Source organism: Meleagris gallopavo, chromosome 2 (assembly GCF_000146605.3).
Source record: "Meleagris gallopavo isolate NT-WF06-2002-E0010 breed Aviagen turkey brand Nicholas breeding stock chromosome 2, Turkey_5.1, whole genome shotgun sequence".
Taxonomy (NCBI): Eukaryota; Metazoa; Chordata; class Aves; order Galliformes; family Phasianidae; genus Meleagris; species Meleagris gallopavo.
The window spans coordinates 44,504,884-44,523,870 of NC_015012.2; the positions used below are offsets into that span (position 1 = coordinate 44,504,884).

The window sequence follows — 18,987 nt, forward strand, 5'->3', positions numbered from 1 at the left end:
CACGCCCCTGGCTGCCGCCGGGCAGCACGCTTCGCGCAGGTAAGGCAGCGCCACGCCACGCCACGCCCCACCCGCTCTGCCCTCTGGGCTGCCGGGCCGGGGCAGACGCACGCAGACCGGATGGCCGCGCAGCTGTGCTCCTCGGGCTGCGTAGAGCCGCAGCGGGATGCAAGAGGACTACAAGGCACGGTTAGGGGAACATAAACTTTCTGGTTTTCTTTTTCACGAAGTACTGCATAAAACTAAGTTACTGTTCTAAATTTTTTGCTAAGTCAGACGTACAGGGATGGAAGTGATTAAGATGAACGTTTCATTCCAGTATAAGAAGAAAAGTGTTGGAAATTTCATAATCAGGAATTCGACACTGCTATTTATTTATAAATATTTTATTATTAGATGCCATGTTCCAACTCCTTCCATTTCCAGTCCCTCGCTGTGGCTGGACCCACACCTACGAAAGCGAGTGCCATTCCTTGGAAGTTGTCCCAGTGGTCTCCATTTTATTGGTAGATTCTCCTTGGCTCCCGCAGAACAACACCACCCTCTGTCATCGCTTTTTCAAATTCCTGGATCTTGTTGGAAATACAGAGATGTGAATAGAGAGAAAGCAGTCAGCACCCAAACATCATTGTGGACACAGAGCGTGTTAGCTTGTCAAGGTTACCCTTTGGACTGTTGCAAACAGAAATAGTCAAGCCACATAAGGAAACTAATGGTGCAAAAACATAAATCAGTGTTTAGAAAGCGGAGGAAAAAAAAAAAAAAAAGGCAAATCAAGTTTAAGGTACTTGCCGAATCACAACGATATTCCCAAGGAATAACAGCTTTAAAGTTCACAAAGTTGATTCCCGCTTCCAAACAGCGCTGTGCCATAACACGGCCAAGGTTTCTGCAGGCTGTAACGCCCTTAGGACTGTACAGGTGCCTCTTTATAGCCCACTCTCGAGTAGAGGCAGATAACACAACATTGCCGTTACTGCGCTCCACAAAGGCTTCTACATAATGCTGTGTCCGCTCCAGCCGTAACCTGGGTGAGGGAAAAATGCAACATGCAGTATGTTTTTCCCAGATCTCTAGAGAAAACACACTGATATACGGTAAGTAACTGAAGTTATTTGCTTTATGAGATAACTTTGAGTGCACTGGAACTATTAATATAATGATTTCTTAATATTGCTTTTATTAACTTGGCAGGCTTTATTTCTTACTTTATTTGGACATAAAATAGGACTCCTTTTACCAGTTAAAGAGACTGAAGTTCCAGGAGTGACTTTTCAGTAATCACGTGCCTGGCCCTATAGTGCTTCACACGCACACCCCAAAAACAAGCACTGTGCATCCGAACGATGCTGTACTGCTGTCTGTGAGAGGGAACTGCTCCGACTGAAAAGCAACTCTAGGTTTGTCATACAGCCTCTTAAAGTCTATTGCTATACAGCTGGGAGCAACTTGTCAAGATTGGCAAGTGGCCAAGGAGTATTGCTAAGCCTTAAAAATTACAGTCTGTTAACAGCAGAGTATTTCCTATTGCGCTATCAGGAAAAAAAAAAAAATCAGATTTCCAGATATGAATGAATTGTACATAGTTCTTCACTCAAGAAGAAAATAATGATATTGATTCCCCAGCTTAAGATGTACTTGTTTTCCACAAGGCAAGCAATCAACATTTTCTTACAAAATAAAAAAACAATCAAGTACCTTGAGTAAGACAATAATGCACGGTCAGCACAAGACTATCCGAATCCTAAGTTAAACTGCAGTTGTTTAATCAATATTACTATATTAAAGTTAGAAAGATCTTAAACATACACTACGTTTCATGTGATGATAATCTATTACTCTCTGAACATAAAAGGTATCTGTCAATTAAGAACAGCTGAAGGGTTAACTCATTCCATAACCCAAAAAGTACATTTTATGGAAATACCACATAGTATATATTTTTAAATTCTTATTTATTTTGGATCTTCATCTCCCCTGACTCTTCTGACTCACCTATACCAGAATTCACGCTTTGGCCATGTTGTCTCCCAGCCACGCTCCTTCCTAGCAAGTGCCAACTGCTCAAGGTTCCGAGGGTTCCTGTTAGTGAACTCTGGGGAAACAACCTCATTCTCCTTTGTGTCTATTTCACTCTCAGATTTCAGGCCAGCTGTAGTTGATGCATAACGGAAACCTTAAAGGAAAGAAGGAAAAAAAAACTTTAAAAAAAAAGTTAGGAATTATATATAACACAAGCAGTAGATCAAATACAAAATAATGGGTTATCAGACCTCAGCCTCTTTCAACTTATGAGATAGAATGTATGCTAAAAACTGAAGGAATGTGTAACGTCAACTTTGTTTTAAGATGGGTGCATATAACACAAATTGGAGAATAATTACAAGATTTCTATAATTAGGACTCTAGGAAATACTGACACTGAACTGCACAAGGAACCAAGCACTGCAATACCAAATTAGTTAAAACCCATCTGTCCCACCTACCTGATCATCACTAATCATGCTATCACCTTACACTTGCAAACTCACTCTGCTACACACTTTTTACTTCCGGAACATCAGCGGAAATCCCTCCACCGGGCTAAGGCTCAAGGCCCCGCTTGCCAGCCCCCGCCCCATTCCACAGCAGCCGTTACCGGCGGCAGCACGGGCCTGCACAGGACGGAACAGCCGCACCGAGACACCCGACCTGGCAGCACACGGGGCGCGACGCCTCCTACTGGAGAAAGCTGGCTTGGAGAGTGGCAGAGCAGTCGACCTTACCCGCTCCACGTGCCCAGAGCCGGCCAGCCACCAGCAACATGCAGCCGCGACCGCCCAGCGCCATGGAGAGCCGCCGCGATCTAAAGCGACGGTCACCTCCCGGGCGCTCAGAGACCCCTGGGCGCCGCCATCTTGGGTGAGACCGGCACCTCCCTCCGGAAGTCGAGGGGCACTTCCGCCCAGATGGTTGTGTCACGTGGGCTGCGCACGGACAGCACGCATTTACCGGATGGGCAGTATGGGGGCTGCACGCTGGTGGAATCTGTCCCGGGAGGCAGAGTGGCTTTTAGTATTGGCCTTTCTCTATGGCCAGAAAAGAAAGTAGGGCCTGAGACAATACAAATCGTGGTTTTGCGATTAGGAGAGTAATTAATTCCCTTAAAAAGTGAAGTAACACGTTATAACATCATAAGCAAAAATACCACACCCCAAAATTGACGTTAGACTTGGGCCCTTTTCCAGCCACTGTCCAGGGAAGAGCACCACGGCGCAAGCCACAGACGCCCACAGCTCCTACAAGCTCCGCCCGGGCCAGTAGTCCCCCGCCCACTCCCAACCGGCAGTCAGCGCGCATGCGCAAAGCAGCCGTGCGCCGCCGTTTCTAGAACCTCCTAGAAGCGCTGCCACCTCCCATACGGTTCAGTGGCTTTGTTCAACGGCAAGGACCAATCACGGTTCGAGACCGGGCTGCACCGCGCCCCTGGATTGGGCGGGCGGCCGTGGCCCCGTCCCTTCAACGCCCGGCCTGCCCGCGCCCGACTCGGGCGGAGTTCCCGGCATTCCATAGCGGCCTGTTGGCCATTCTGCGGCTCGGCGCTGTGTCTGCTTCTCGCGCCGCGGCCTGGCGGGAAGATGGCGGCGATGGAGGGGCCCCTGGCTGTGTTCGGCGAGCGGACCAGCGGCGACACCATCCGCACGCAGAACGGTAACGGCCGTGTGCTGCCGGCGGAGCCCGCTAAGCGGGGAGGGAGCGCGGAGGAGGTAACATGGCGCAGCCATGTGCTTCCCCGCCCCGGGCCTGCCGCCGCCGCCTCGGCTCGGTCGTGAGGGCGGGCGGCTGCCGGCCAGGGTGTGTGGGGACCGCCGCCAACTTGTAGGGCCTGCAGGGTGCCGGGTGGGGAGGTGGCTGCTGGGGAAAGGGACCCCGTCCGAATTACATTTCTCACAAACGGCACACGGGGAAGGCTGTGCATCCCGGGATCGTTTGCGTTTCTGAGAAGGTGAACGAGAAAAGAAGAAGCTGAGGAGTTGTCTTCTGGTGATTGTGAGGGTTGTATGGTTCTGATGTATGCTTAAGGTCTAGATGGCCTTAATCTGCCTGAGACGCTCGGTAATGGTAGTTTCTTTCAAAAAGCTGCTCTAAACGGTAGTAGTTACACCGTTGGAAACTCAGAGTGAGGGCCTGCATTGCAGCTATTCCCATTATACTACCACTTTTTCATTCTCCAGAGGAAGTGGCTATGCTTGTGGGATAGAGGAAAAACTTGCCACGGTCTGAAGGAAAAGGTTGATTGTATCTTTTTCCTACATGAAGTTGGCAGAACATCACGTGGACAAGCTGCTACCTTAGATGCTCCATTATCATTTAAGTGCCTGGAGGCCCCTCGCTTCTGATTTTCATGACTTTAAATATTTTGTGTTAGTTACAGACCTAATCGAGGTAAAAAGATATGTTATCAGCTGTTATATGTTCTACGTTATGTGGTTGTACCATGGATCTACCTTGGTTTGTGCTGCTTGTATTTAGTACGGCTTAATACCCGCAAACCAGACTGAAAAGTGATCCTGAGTTAGTTTATCTAAAGTTTCTGAGGCACAGGCTTCTCGTGCTTTTTGGTTTTCAAAATCTTTTTTTCTTTTCATTTATGTAGTTACTGCTGCATCTGCAATTGCCAACATTGTGAAAAGTTCCCTGGGACCAGTTGGGCTGGATAAGATGTTGGTGGATGATATTGGGGTAAGTAAACTTTATCTAAGTGGAAAATGCTGAAGTGTTTTATTGTTGAAGTGCTTCCACCTAGTGTGCTTCCTAGGTGTCATTTTCACGTACCTGTTCTTGTGTTGTGTGGAGAGAGAGTGGGAGGAGGAGCATTTCAGTAAAATAGTCTATTCACGTGGTTCGTGCTGTATCACTTGCATCAGTAGCTTCTGTATTACAGTTGACTTTTTTCTCTGTGTAAAAGTAATTACTTGACAAAATTATTTGAACTTAAATGAGTATATAATGCTGTAGTCAGACTGCTGTTGACTCGTATACCTGGTTCTCTTCCCTGTGAGATAGAATGTAAAAGCGACTTCAAATAACTTTTTAACAATTTTAAGATTGGTATTTTGCACTTAAAATTATTTAAACTTTTCCTGGTATAAGACCATAATAAAATACTACTTTGGAAGCGATTCACCGCCATGCTATTAGCATGATATTTGCAAAACATTTTGTATCTAACAGGTGTTTCTGATGAAAATGAGGTGCCAGTTGTCCCTGATAACTACGGGTCACTTGGTTACAAAGAAGCAATAAGCATTTGGTATAAATAGCCATTTCATGAAAATTTACAAAAAAAAATTAATGTTCTGTTTCATGAACATTGCAGAACACGACAGGAAAAACAATAGACATATATTTTGTACTAATATTCGATTTCTAAAAACTAGGATGTGACCATTACTAATGACGGTGCAACTATTCTGAAACTGCTGGAAGTTGAACATCCTGCTGCAAAAGTCCTTTGTGAGCTGGCAGACCTACAAGACAAAGAAGTTGGTGATGGGACAACCTCAGTGGTATGCAAGAAGTTTTATAGGCAGATGCAACAAATGTCAGTGTTTCGTGATCTCAGGTTTTTTTCAAAGTGGTTTGCAGAAGAAAGAAATCAGATTTGTGTGTTTGTTTCATAGATGCTTGTTTCCATATGCAGTCGGTATGCTGGAATGGAATTCACTCACTGCTGTTTATGCACTATTGTTTCTTTGTTGAAGTCAAGGATAGTTTCTGAATTTACATTCTTTCTTTCTAACCACTGGGAAAGTAAAATGCTAAGGCTAATTAGTAAGAATACTGAATGTTGTAAAAGTTTTTAGGGAATTGAAAAGTTCTATGCCTTTTAAAATTGGATGGCATTTTCCCCAAGGTCAGAAAATACGGTTAAGGTGTTGTTTCTGCTGAGCAGACATTGAACCATCGGGGATTCTACTTCTCTGCTGTATGGTAGCAAGTAGTTGTTTTGGTTGTATGAAATAGGTATATTTGGTGTTTGTATTTCAAACAGGTAATCATTGCTGCGGAACTTCTAAAAAATGCTGACGAGCTTGTCAAACAGAAAATCCATCCTACCTCCATTATTGGTGGATACCGACTTGCTTGCAAGTAAGAAACTGATACAGTTGAAGTATATTGCATTTTCCAGGTACAATAAGTGCACGCTTTTTATTTCTGGTTTTATATCTGCATTAATGAAGACTTCTTTGTGCAAAATGGATACGCTGGTTTCATTGTAGTTTTAATTCTGTATTTGTATACTGTCACATAAAAATGTCATTTTACTGTTCAAGAAGAATAATTGATTTAACTTCTCTGTAACATTTAGTGGGACTGAGGGCATGAGATTTTTGTCTTTTGTAAGGGTGGCATTCTTTATTGGTATTTTGTTTTTATTCTACAGGGAAGCAGTTCGCTACATCAATGAAAACCTTATTATTAACACAGACGAGTTAGGCAGGGAATGCCTAATTAATGCTGCTAAAACATCCATGTCCTCAAAAATTATAGGAATGTATCCTTTAACTTGTTTCAGTTATTTACATGTTCAGAGAGCTTAATCAGTTAGGCTAGTTTCCTTTACAGCAGCGGTAAAATGATAGATGAAGTGTTCTCCCATTCATAACAAACATGCAGAAAACACTTCACTGGTATTGTTATCTCTCATGGGAAAGCATGTTCACACCTTTCCAAAGTATTTGAACTTGGAGAAGGACACCATAATAGACATAAGTGTATTAATTTTTTTTTTCCTTACAGTGTGTGTCTATGCAAAAGAACTGCGTGAATGGAAAAATTCAGAAGTCAGGTATCTAGGGGAGTGAAACTGCAGGAAAGAAGGTTGTGTTTTACTTGATAGTCACAGAAAAACCTGTATTCTTGATCTTTGTGCTAATAGGAGGATGCATTACTGTGATCATAGGATAGATGTTTTGTTCTGTTAAAGAACAAAAAGGGTCAAAACAAGCTTTGCATTAGCCTGTCCTAATTTACTTCTCATTATTTCAGCTTTGAGTTACTCATTCTTCTAAAAAAAGTGTTAAAAAATATTTTATACAAGGAACTTTGCTTTTTTCCTTTCTCTATTTTTTAAGGATAACAGTAGTTTTCGTTCCAGTTTTAACCTTAACAGTATTTTAGTGATGGTGATTTCTTCGCAAATATGGTGGTGGATGCTGCAATGGCAGTTAAATATACAGACCAGAAGGGCCAGGCCCGGTATCCAATCAACTCTGTTAATGTTTTGAAGGCACATGGCCGCAGCCAAAAAGAGAGCATTCTTGTGAATGGTTACGCTCTGAACTGCGTGGTGGGCTCACAGGGTAAGAAAACACTGTGTTTCATAGAGTTTTTTGTGAATTTGGTATTTTCGTTCTTTCTGCATGGATCTTCCTACTGACTGCACTAGTTGTGGAACTTTTGCTTTTTCAGTTCTAGAATGATTAAATAAGAAAAAAACAAAAAATCTTAGCACTTCATAATAATTTCTAGACACTGGTTTGAGAGGCCAAGTAGGGTACTCAAAATATTTGTAACTGTTTATTTTGCTGGTTTTGACATGGTAACACTGCAGTCTTTGAGAATACAAGTACCTCCCTTTTTGAGAGCCAGTGTCAGTTTTTACAGAGGTTTAAGTTTAATAGAATTGTCTCATGATTAAGTAACTTAAAAGTATGTGAGACTGATGGGTTAGTTCTTGTGGATGTTCATGTTTTCAGAATAGGGATCCATTGAAAGGAAACAGAAGTTATACTAGGGACTTAAAAATGTATTTCTGTCATTGAAGTCTCTGTTCATATTTTTTCATATTGGGCAGGACTGGAAATTGAAGAAACGAATAGATACCTGAAACGCAAAAGCAGCATTGTTTTCTAATGTAAACTTGAGAATCTGTTAACTCAGTTTGACAGCAGCCTTTTTCCTTCTTCTCTTCTCTATCCTCAGGTATGACGAAGAGAATAGTTAATGCAAAGATTGCGTGCCTTGACTTCAGCCTGCAGAAAGCAAAAATGAAGCTTGGCGTTCAGGTTGTTATCACGGACCCAGAGAAGCTGGACCAGATAAGGCAAAGGTGTGTGGAAGGTTGACTAACAGCCAGTGGGGTTGCAGTGGATGATTTGATCTCTTCAATTCTGGTGGGCTTGATGTAATTTTGACTGAGTACAAGAGACAGAAGTATTTAGAAAACTAATGTCTTAGTCAACAAATAACAAATATTAATTGGGGAAAAAAAAGTCTTTATTTCTGAAGGCGGAACTTAGTACTAAGTCCACTTCAAAGAAATCCACATAAACTTGTGTAGTGGTTCCTTCTTGCAAAGCTCTGCATGAAGATTTCAAGACATTGGTTAACGGAACCTAATTGCAAGCTTCTAAATGTGTTTGTAATTTTTTACGTTGTCCTTGCAGAGAATCAGATATTACAAAAGAAAGGATCCAGAAGATTTTGGCCACAGGTGCCAACGTTATTCTAACCACTGGAGGTATTGATGACATGTGTCTGAAATACTTCGTTGATGCTGGTGCCATGGCAGTACGAAGAGTTGTAAAGAAGGATCTTAAGCGGATTGCTAAGGCATCGGGAGGTATGTGTGTATGAAAATGCTTTTTCAAGTAAAAACTGCTGTAACTACCTGGTGTAGCTGGTAACTTACCTGGTGTAGGGAACCTGCTTTGGCAGGGGGGTTGGTCTCGATCTCTGGAGGTCCCTTCCAACCCTTACAATTCTGTGATTCTGTGAACTAATCTTTGGAGTATGGCTTCTTAGTGTGTAGGCCATGCAAGGAGAGAGAGGATGAAGAAAGCTGAAGCACTCTTGTTATGTTTTAACTTTACTGTTCCTTTTAAATGAGCGTTCCATCAGAGTAGATAGTTGAAGGGATTGCCCAAGGAAGGTTTACAGCATGGAAAAATTAAATGGTGCTTTATACTGGGGAAAAGTACTCTGTATAGATAGTTCAAGACAAATGAAGAATTGCTGCAGTATTTAATGCATAATTAAACAACAACTAGAAAAAAATCTGGCCCTGTGCATATTTTCTGTCAGTTCTTACATGTTTAAGAAAGTGTTTTCATTTTGGTAAAGCAGGAGAACTTCTGGTTCTAAGAAAAATAAGTGCTGTAAAAATGGAGCAAAACCAGCAACTCCGATGACAAACTGCAGAAAATCTCCTTGCTGTGTGAAAAATAATTAACCTTTGCTACTGAAGTGCGGTTAATTAAATTAATTTTGCTCATTCTGCTTGTATTTATGTTTCTGATGTTCTTTCCATGTGCTGCTTCTGGGAAGTTGGCAAAGGATGTATTGGAACTGAATGCTAATTTCACATCTTGTTTGTTTTTTAAAGCGACCATATGTTCAACCCTTGCAAATCTTGAAGGTGAGGAAAGCTTTGAGGCATTAATGCTGGGACAGGCAGAAGAGGTGATTCAAGAGAGAATCTGTGATGACGAACTGATCTTAATCAAGAAGTAAGGGCCCCCTTTAGAGTATTCATTTTTGTGCATGGTTTTCTGTTGGATTTGAGATAAAATCCCATTTATTTGCTTCCATGCTATCTCAGTGGCATGGGTAGTTTATACGCATGGGAAAGAGTATATTAAAGTCCACTGCAAATGAGAGGTGAAAGTAACAGTATTTCATCTTGTCTGTTGGGGCTGGACAGCTGTTACATCAAATGTGATGTATCAATCAAATTGCTAGATAGGCTGTACTTAAAATGTGGTTTATCATAGTTTCTTTAAAAAGAACATACTTGCCTATAGACTTCACTTCTGATCTCAATATCCAACTTTTGTCTCTTTTTGTAGCTGTTTCTGAGGAATCAAATATTCTGTGACTGTGGCACTTAAGCAGTTGTATGACTGCATTTACTGTACTGCTGGCAGTCATGACCTCACTTAATGGCTATGCAGAAGAGAGCTCTGCTTTTTCCTGTGCCGTCCCTCCTATTCCACAACTGTTCTGACACCAAAAACACTACAGTAATTGAAGTGTCTTTTTTTGTGTATCTTTCTCTAAAAGACTGCATCTCAATATAGGTAACAGTAATAACCTACTGGAACTTAAACTAAATACTAACTTACTATGTCACAATACACATACCCTGCAGGGAGCCATAACAGTAGTAAGATAGAACTTCTAAATGCTGAAAAAAGTCTGGCTCCACTGAGCTTGATTTTATAAGAAAAATGTCTACCGAGAGGAGTTGTAATTTGTATTTCTTTTTCAGTGAAGCTGTCTTCTGCTTCCTTTATTCCACAGCACAAAGGCTCGTACTTCAGCATCAATCATTTTACGAGGAGCTAATGACTTCATGTGTGATGAGATGGAACGATCTATACATGATGCTCTCTGTGTTGTTAAAAGAGTATTGGAATCCAAGTCCGTTGTTCCAGGTGGTGGTGCTGTAGAGGCAGCACTTTCAATTTATCTTGAAAATTATGCAACAAGTATGGTGAGTAATGGTTTCACAGATAAGTAACAGTGTATGTGTGCTTTGTTAGGACAGTATGAATTTTCTTTATTCTACCAGAAGTCAGCTCCGTGGTTCTTGAAAGCATAATTACTTTACACAATCATAAGATGCTTCTTTCAAACAGAAAACATGAATTAGTTTTCCTGATAATCAGACTAAAATGTGAAAGATGTTCTGCGTGGTTTGACCTATTGTCTTAATTCTGGCTGTGCTTTTTTCTAATTCCAGCAACAGCAGTAAGTTTTAAAACTTTGTTCTCTTTTTAGGGATCACGTGAACAACTTGCAATAGCAGAATTTGCAAGATCGCTCTTAATAATTCCAAATACCTTGGCAGTAAATGCTGCTCAAGATGCTACAGATCTCGTTGCGAAGTTAAGAGCATTCCATAATGAGGCTCAAGTTAACCCTGATCGCAAAAATCTGAAATGGCAAGTATCCCCAGGGGGTGGGTGAGTCGGATGGGAAATTGTTCTGGCAGTTTAGGGAGCCAAAATTTGCCTTCAAAAAGGCGTAGATTATCACTGAAATTCTTCTCCTGCTGATTTTTAGTTCTATGTATGTGTCACCAGGACCTAGTCTTAATGAAATGATAACACTCCAAGCTTATTTCTACTTTCCCTACTTTTCCATCTGATGATAGTTGTTCTTTCCAGGATCGGTCTCGACTTGGTCAACGGAAAGCCTCGTGATAATAAGCAAGCTGGTGTCTTTGAACCAACCATGGTCAAAACTAAGAGCCTGAAGTTTGCAACAGAAGCTGCAATTACTATTCTTCGAATCGATGACCTTATCAAACTGCACCCTGAACCTAAAGAGGATAGAGGGTGCTATGAAGATGCAGTTCACTCTGGAGCACTTGAAGAATAATTAGGCTTTATTTATGTTTATCTAACTTACACTTCCCACTCTTGTAACCGAAATGTTAATAAAACAAGTGGTTGAATGCTGCTATTTCTTTGTGGAAAAATTTATTTTCAGAAGCAAAAATTTCTGTGTAGTAACCATTAATCTTAATTGACAAGGCAATGATGAAGGAGCACAAAAAGCATTGTAGTAAGCCTCTGTAATGCTAGGGAAAACAAAAACATGCATGATTAGAAGGTTGCTAGTAAACTCTAAGGCAGTTATTCATCTCTCAATGCACATAGCTATTCCCATTCCTCCTCCTATGCAGAGAGCAGCAACACCACGTTTTCCACCTGTTCGTTCCAGTGCATGCAGCAGAGTCACAAGGATGCGACAACCAGAGGCACCCAGAGGGTGGCCAAGAGCAATAGCTCCACCTTGAGTGTTGATCTGAGGGGGAGGAAAGAACATAAGGTCAGGTTCAGAAGTCATTTGGCTTGCTGGAGTTTTGACATCAATGACATCACTGGGTATGGTCTCTGAAAGTGACTAAGCTAATGTGCTACATATACTACAAGGAAAACTAGATCCTGCGTGTAGAAGCTGTTACCAATTAGCATTTCTTCCCCAAGGAGCCTATCTAGTCATCCATTTTTATTTGCTACAGCTGTTAATGATGGTGTAGCTAGGGTGAATTTAAGGAGGAGAGTAATAACTGAAATTCTTAACCGCTCCTGGAAGAAAACTGATTATCTTTCAGGCTTAGCTACTTTGCTGCAGAACTTAAGAGTTGTGTACATATCTACCAGAAGAAAGCTGTAGCCTGGTCTAGTAGGAAACAATTTGCTAGCAAAGCAGGCCTGCAGCTGAGGGAAATGCCTGATGTGGTATTGCCTATACCTATAGGGCTGCTCCAGTTCAACTCTGAATACAATCCAAATAGAATCGAGGAAACAAGACCTCATATGTTCATTACCTTTTCTGGATTTACTTTCAATTCTCTTGCTATTGCAATTGATAGTGATGCAAAGGCTTCATTAATTTCAAACAAGTCAACCTGGTCCAAAGTCCAACTGGCTTTGTCAATCTGAGAGAACAAAACAAATTTTATTAGTAAGCTTTTTTATGTTTTCCTCAGTTCCTGAGGAAGCTGTTAATGAGACTTGTATCAGTGATACAAATTCACCACTATTAAAAAGCTGAAGGAAAGAAACAAGTTTTTTTCATAGCTGTGGTTCTCTTGAGGACAAGTGACATCATATCATGGTGTCAGCAAAAAAAAAAAAGTCCCAACATGCTCACTGCTGGTATAACATCCAGGTTAATGTTTCACAGCTCTTGGTGCCGTTAACAATTGCAGGGAGTCAAACTGCACATGGTGCCCATAGTAGAACAAATAAAGTTTTCAGATGTAGGTTTTAGCTGATTAAAAGCAAGTTTTTACAAACAAGTCTGATTTCACTAGAGATTCTGAAAGCTTAATACAGTTTTTGAGTACAGGTGTTTAATTCCCAAAATGACCACTAGTGATGGGCGTCAGGGCTAACAGCTCCGCTCTCCTGCCTTTATTGAGAAGCTGCTACTCAAAGCTTCCATGGTGCCACTTTAGAAGACAGTTTGATTAATGCTTTCACACAAGAAACTTGTAGTGTAATTGCCTGCTTAGGTATAGGCTCAGGCATGTTCTATGTATTTAAATATTTACTTCCACTGACTGTTTCTAACAGCAATGCTTTATCAGCAGAATCATTTGCAGCAATGATGTTTTGCAACCAGATTGACACATCTCTCCCGAGTCAAGGATGAGTGCCCCTTTGTACTAGATACACACTGGGTAAAAGAGCCAACCGCCTGAGAAAGTGGTATCTTTAAGAATTACTACATTGCTGCACTAAAAAGCATGGCTTAGTCGCCCTGCAGAGAAACTGGTACTAAGAAGTTCTGAAGCAAACACATTGGGAGGGTGTGAAGTATTTGGTAACACACATTATTACAAAGTTTATATTAAGAAGTGCCCTTTTTCAGAGTACCTATAGAATTTTAGGTAGAGCTAAATACTTGTCTGTGGTTGTCTATCCTACAGTTTAAACTAAGAATGTGTATCGCGTACAATAGAAACAGCATTTATGGCACTGATTTAGAAGAACGGGTCAAATGAAAAAATGCTTCAGCTTTATGACCATCACTTTCCCATTAAAAGCCAGAGAGGCTATGTGACCAGACTAGGCTTCCGCATTACCAGGACATTTCAAACACTAACAAAATAAGGTCTGCACAGCATAAATAAAACTAGGAAAGAATACTAAAGCAGATAATCAGCTAGGGTTGCCATGGGCTACATCTGTATTAGCAAGCAGCATGGTGCCACAGGAGGTTCTCATAACAGAAGCACTCAGGGGACTGGACACAGGGTGCCTCAATGGAGGCAATACTGGCTTGAGCACATCAGATGTGATTCTAGAAAGCCCCTTCTTGATTAGTTTCATCTGAAAGGAAATTGAGCTTTCACAGAGCAGCACTTTGGCAAGACAAACCAAAGCACAAAGGGCATAATCATATTCGCGAAAGCAGACGCACTCACTGCTCATCCTTTCAGCACGTAGTACTGCAAACACAACTAGGCAATGGTATGAACATTAACCTGGCCAGACAAAGAATCAGAACTATGCTGTGGCAGACCCAATTCATCTCCAAATTAGGTCAGTATATGCTTCCATTAAATTTGATCTTAACGCTCCTAGGTGATCAAGGAGGCCTATAAACTTGACTACATTATGTTCCAAATGCTATACTTACATCTATAAATTATTTTTCAATGAGTAGGCATCTCTAGAAAATGAAAAGAGATTACAAGTTCTTTTTAGTAATGGATAGACAGATAAGCAATTACTTACAGCTTTCCTTATTGCTGAAATGGGCCCTACTCCCATTATAGATGGATCTACACCCGTCTGAGCCCAAGATACAACCCGGGCCATAGGCATAAGACCTCTCCTAGCAGCTTCAGATTTCTTCATTAGAATCACAGCTGCAGCTCCATCATTTAAACCTGTGGAATGACAAACAGCTGCTGTATGTTTGCTGGGTAACTGCAATCAAGCATTGCTATCAAGCATTGTATTGTCCAAATACTTGTGTTACTTCACAGAAAGCAAGCAAATAAAAGACATCTCAGGAAAGAAATCCTTCTCCACAGTTACATTTGAGTTCTACTTATATTGTCAAACACTGCCACTTCCTTTAAAGCATATCTAGTAGTGACCACACAGCAGACACCTCTTCCATGCCCTTCCTTGAGCTACACACAGCTATTATAGTTTTCCATTTCAGTTTTAGCCTGACTGACCTGAAGCATTAGCTGCTGTTACTGTCCCAGTTCCATCAGTCAGAAAACAGGGTTTTAACTTTGCCATTGCTTCCAAGTTGCTCCCATGTCGAGGGTATTCATCTGTTTTAACTTCTATAGGACCTGCAAAGCAAAGTGTTAGGCTCATAGGAGACCCTGGTAACACGTACACATACCTTAAACACAGAGCTGACAGAACCAGCAGGGTGATTTGGAATTTATGCCATATTCCTCTTTACCAACAAATTAAGCACATTAAATCTCCCTCCAGCTGCTTCTGGCAGGACAGGCAGCTGGGTTTCATGAAATGAATGCTAGCAAGCAAAATACTGTACAAAAACATACATTGTTCTGGCTCTTCCTAGTAGAACCGCTTCTCTTCCAAGAAGGGGGCAATTGTAGGAATATCATTGGAAAGAACAGTCAAGTAACATGAAATAATATCTACACTGGTTTCAAGAAAGTCCTGAAGGCCTAACGTCAGAACTTTTCTCACAGGAGCTTCTCAGTTGATTGTAGGGGGAATCGCCCTATTATACCTTTGGCTTGTGTGCCGTAAGAGGTCTGCTTAAATCCTAAGCAAACCTAAAGAGAAACACACCTAATGTCCGTAACTGCACCTAGTTAATTAACTAGTAATTCTAACTATTGTTTACTGTGTATTTTACCAGGTGGTCAAGACTTGCCATATCAACATGACTGATTTAAGTTTTGTCTAACAACATGAAAATATTGATTTTAATACAGCATCCAAAGTTGAGAACCTATGTTAAGCATGATATGGGCCTGGATTGTAATTACTTCTCCAATAAAATAGATAGTAGTATTTGCATAGAGCTACATTTGAGTATTCCACATTTGCATTGTTTCTCTCTTATTTCAAAAAAGAAGGGCTGGAAACTGAAAAAGAGAGCAACAGGTTACAGACTTGTGGAACCACTTGTATAACAGGCTGCGTAACTGGAAAACCATTAACTAAAAGAGACATAGTAGGAAATGGTTTTTTTTCTTTAAAATTAGCTGTAGTTATCCATTTAACACCTACCTTTTTTGGAAGGTACAAGAACAGGAACAATTTCTTTTACAAAATAGCCAGCTTTCTGTGCTGCCTCTGTCCTGTTCTGTGACTGTAAAGCAAGTTGGTCTTGTTCCCCTCTGCTAACTTGCCACTGATTGGCCACATTTTCAGCTGAAATTAGAATAAAATGCATATTACTGACAGTACCTCCCATAGCTGTAAGCTTTAAAGTTGAAAGCACACAGGTAGTCATTAATGTTTGCTGTAGTGAGCAGCTGAACTCATTGAACAGTTTGCACTTTAATTTCTTGTTTTGGTTGCTCATGATTCTCTGCTATATTTCATTCTGTGGGTGTACATTTCTGTGCAGGATCTCCTCCCAGGTGGTAAATCTAGCTAAATAGAAACGCCAACAAGCTTTTCTAATTGCTTATCTGGATCAGATCAGATCTCTCAACAAGCACTTAGCTGACTATACCATCCAGGATGCAATAACCTAAGGTTGCAAAACTACACGCATCCACAGTACATTTCACCTAATTCCTCCCCACCGTAAAACTGTGCAGCTGAATGCTTCAGTTAGGAATTAATTTGGATACTTTTCCTGAAGTTAATTTAAATTGCTCAGAAGCAAAAGAGGTGCAGTGAAATGAAGTGCGGACAGGTATAAGCCAGGGAGTCTGAGTATGTACTCTTCCAGGCCAACATTTTATTAGCTCCAATAGACAAAAAAGTTTGTTTTACTTGCAAAGCAAAAAATGCCTTCAACACTTATCAGTATTAGGGTTTGTAGTCATGAAAAAGAGAACAACTTAAGGATAGCTTGGAATTTCTTAACAGATTTTTGAAATTTCCTAAGAGTGAATTCTCCTCCCGCCTTCCCATTTAACTATTTGATTTTCAGAACTATCACCACTTACCAGTTATACCCATATGATACTGATAAAAAGCATCTGTAAGGCCATCCCGGATTATAGTATCCTGCAAGGAAGCCTCTCCCATTTTCACCCCAGCTCGCATGTGAATTGCATGAGGAGCCTGCAGGAAGGTATTTCAGAAGGAGTTAGATTGTTTCTACCAGTGGTATGCAAAGTAGCCAAGACAGCAGGACAGACAGAGACAGATTCCCACCTTGGGACTACAGGTACCAATCCCAACTCACCTTTCCTTCTCACAGTCTCCCTTATACACATACCCTCCTGCCCCCAAAACCACCCACTTTAAGTCCTTTTCTCACACTGCAGGATAGAATGAAAAGTAAGGGGAAAATTAGGGTCCTTGGCCAGTCAAAACATGGGGATCCCCAGCTGGATGCTCTGTCTCTCCTTCCAAGGTCTGATAGCTGTCATGGTGCTTGACCTGTGCATTTTCCAGGCAGCAGATCACCAACCAGTAAATGTTTTCTCAGCACAGACAGAATCACACAGTACTGTGGGGCAAGACAGCCCGTGTATCCCTCTAAATGTTTCCCATTGTACTCTGCTACCAGGAAGCACCAACATCACCCTCAGCATTAGGCAGCCAGTGGACCTTTGCATTAGATCGCTTTCCAAGCACGAGTCCATGACACAGCCTTGGGCTGAAAACCTTAAAATGAAAGCACTTTGCTTTCTTCCCAAGCTCAAATTACTTATTGACCGATTAATCTGTAAGAGAATAACATTTCCAGTTATTCATTCTTTGAGCCTCTTGCAGCACAGAAACCCTCTCTCATTGCCAGCTGTTGCAAGCAGATACATCTCTACATCACAACAGGGCTGGATGGAAATTCAAATAGAATTTTAAACGTAGTGTGTGTTTGCATGGCATCTTTTTAGTAACTACAATATTATTAAATAAAAGAAAAGCTACCAAGTCCTTTTTTGATGCATAACTTCACTTTCAAGTGCAGAAACTGCCTCCAAAGCATTAACCTTGGAACACCTGGTTTCATCATCACTTACTGCTGTCCTCAGTAAGCCAGAAAATGAGAGTGAAATCTCTTGCTTTACCTTGCTCATGCTTTCCATGCCTCCTGCGACCACAATACTGGAGTCTCCCGTCATTATGGACTGTGCCCCCAGACAGACTGCCTTCAGGCCAGACCCACAGATCATCTGACAGCTCCATGCCGGCACTGAGTATGGGATTCCTGCTCCAACACTCGCCTGCCGAGCTGGGTTCTGGCCAGCACCTGTAAGAATAGACAGTTGTTGCCCTCGCACTCTCTTTAAATGAAACATGGGTCTTGCCACTTTCTATGATTGTACTCCAATTCCCCCCAAATGCTGAGCTTGCTCCTACTATTAGTTGGTAGATAAAGCTTCTGGCAGCAATCTGCAGCTCAGTTACCTCCCTCATTTAATTGGCCACTTACTACTGTTATTTTATATTTGTAACCCTGCTTCTGACTGTGGGTGAGATGAAGCACCAATTATTCAACGTCAAATCAGCACCAACCTGTTGTACATGTATAGGACATGCATTCACTTTAACTGCTGCTAGCTGAACAGTTTCTTTCAGACATCTTCTACACGTTATGAATAGACAGTGTTTCCTATAAACTCCCTTGAAAACCAATTTATGCAAGGTCAGTCACAAAAGCTTCCATTCTTGTTTGCAACTTTGATGTTGAGAACAGGAGCGCTACATTCAGCTACAACATTCTTCATCTACACGTCCTCCAGGCTAAAGTGACGCCAGCTCTTTTGTATGCAAAGGAATGGATAAAGAGAGCGCACCGTGCATTGTGCTAATAACATACAGAAATCCAAATCAGCTTTAAACGTGATGTTCAACTATCTATTTCCTTTATTTTCTTCCTCTTGTTTGAAGCACAACCTGCCCGGTGATCCTACTGCTTAAACATCACCACCCCACAAAGAGCAGGCAACCGCACCTAAACGACCAATTTCCTGCCTGCTGCAGTTCCACGAAATCAAGAGACCCATCCGCAAGCAAGCAGGGGATGCTGCAGTGGGTCCCGGGCGGCCTTTGTCCCGCAGCGGCGGAGCCGTTGCCGCCCACACCGTCACATCCACGAGAAGCTACGCCCGAGGTGAGAGCGGGAGCAGCCGTGCCCTACCTGCGGTTAGCACCTGGCCCAGCACCACCTCCGACACCTCCTCGGGGCCCAGCCCGGCCCGCCGCAGCGCCTCGCGGATGACAGCGGCGCCCAGCTCGTGCGCCGGCAGCGCGGACAGCGCGCCGTTGAAGGAACCTGGCGAGGAGAGAGAGGAGAGTCGTCACCGCCCGCCCCCCCTGCCACGCCGCCCCCACCGGGCACCAGAGCTCC

At 42.1% G+C, this 18,987-nt stretch overlaps 4 protein-coding genes and 1 non-coding gene across 7 annotated transcripts in view; 2 read left to right on the forward strand and 3 right to left on the reverse strand.

Moving 5' to 3' along the window:
• The window catches only part of PNLDC1 (PARN like, ribonuclease domain containing 1), an 11,016-nt gene extending 10,749 nt beyond the window's left edge, over positions 1–267 (reverse strand). For all 3 annotated transcript variants that reach the window (XM_031552447.1, XM_019612879.2, XM_031552448.1), the window contains exon 1: positions 19–267. The gene's annotated coding sequence lies outside the window, so the exon portion shown is untranslated. The remainder of the gene's footprint in view (positions 1–18) is intronic.
• Positions 268–370: 103 nt separating this feature from the next.
• Positions 371–3,354, reverse strand: MRPL18 (mitochondrial ribosomal protein L18). Its single transcript, XM_003204089.2, has 5 exons — positions 3,193–3,354; positions 2,766–3,027; positions 1,996–2,176; positions 793–1,027; positions 371–572 (listed from the first exon to the last, which is right to left on the reverse strand). Exons 1-5 carry the CDS (start codon positions 3,337–3,339, stop codon positions 501–503), a joined length of 897 nt encoding a protein of 298 aa, XP_003204137.2. The 5' UTR covers positions 3,340–3,354; the 3' UTR covers positions 371–500.
• Positions 3,355–3,501: 147 nt separating this feature from the next.
• TCP1 (t-complex 1) lies at positions 3,502–11,454 on the forward strand. The gene is made up of 12 exons (XM_003204081.4): positions 3,502–3,690; positions 4,637–4,722; positions 5,421–5,549; positions 6,035–6,132; positions 6,428–6,538; positions 7,165–7,346; positions 7,969–8,095; positions 8,433–8,608; positions 9,371–9,494; positions 10,288–10,480; positions 10,768–10,931; positions 11,157–11,454. Exons 1-12 carry the CDS (start codon positions 3,618–3,620, stop codon positions 11,368–11,370), a joined length of 1,677 nt encoding a protein of 558 aa, XP_003204129.1. The 5' UTR covers positions 3,502–3,617; the 3' UTR covers positions 11,371–11,454.
• On the forward strand, positions 4,181–4,317 carry LOC116216403. Its single transcript, XR_004159084.1, has one exon. It is a non-coding gene; the product is annotated as a small nucleolar RNA SNORA29 (small nucleolar RNA).
• Positions 11,455–18,937, reverse strand: ACAT2 (acetyl-CoA acetyltransferase 2; the record flags this gene model as incomplete). Its single annotated transcript, XM_003204090.4, has 8 exons — positions 11,455–11,799; positions 12,326–12,436; positions 14,244–14,398; positions 14,696–14,818; positions 15,741–15,884; positions 16,634–16,751; positions 17,705–17,886; positions 18,778–18,937. Coding segments are annotated over 8 exons (1,161 nt in total), but the record flags the coding sequence as incomplete, so codon positions are not given.
• Positions 18,938–18,987: the final 50 nt, after the last annotated feature.

What these genes read in the sequence shown, in the direction of transcription:
- MRPL18 (XM_003204089.2), bottom strand. Translation starts at nt 3,339, where the DNA reads ATGCGCGCTGACTGCCGGTTGGGAGTGGGCGGGGGACTACTGGCCCGG. An exon ending in AAGCGTGAATTCTGGTATAG is followed by an intron (nt 1,028 to 1,995) that starts GTGAGTCAGAAG and finishes TCCCTCACCCAG; the next exon opens with GTTACGGCTGGAGCGGACAC. An exon ending in GGGAATATCGTTGTGATTCG is followed by an intron (nt 573 to 792) that starts GCAAGTACCTTA and finishes ATTTCCAACAAG; the next exon opens with ATCCAGGAATTTGAAAAAGC.
- TCP1 (XM_003204081.4), top strand. Translation starts at nt 3,618, where the DNA reads ATGGCGGCGATGGAGGGGCCCCTGGCTGTGTTCGGCGAGCGGACCAGC. An exon ending in TGTTGGTGGATGATATTGGG is followed by an intron (nt 4,723 to 5,420) that starts GTAAGTAAACTT and finishes TCTAAAAACTAG; the next exon opens with GATGTGACCATTACTAATGA. An exon ending in TCCTCAAAAATTATAGGAAT is followed by an intron (nt 6,539 to 7,164) that starts GTATCCTTTAAC and finishes ACAGTATTTTAG; the next exon opens with TGATGGTGATTTCTTCGCAA.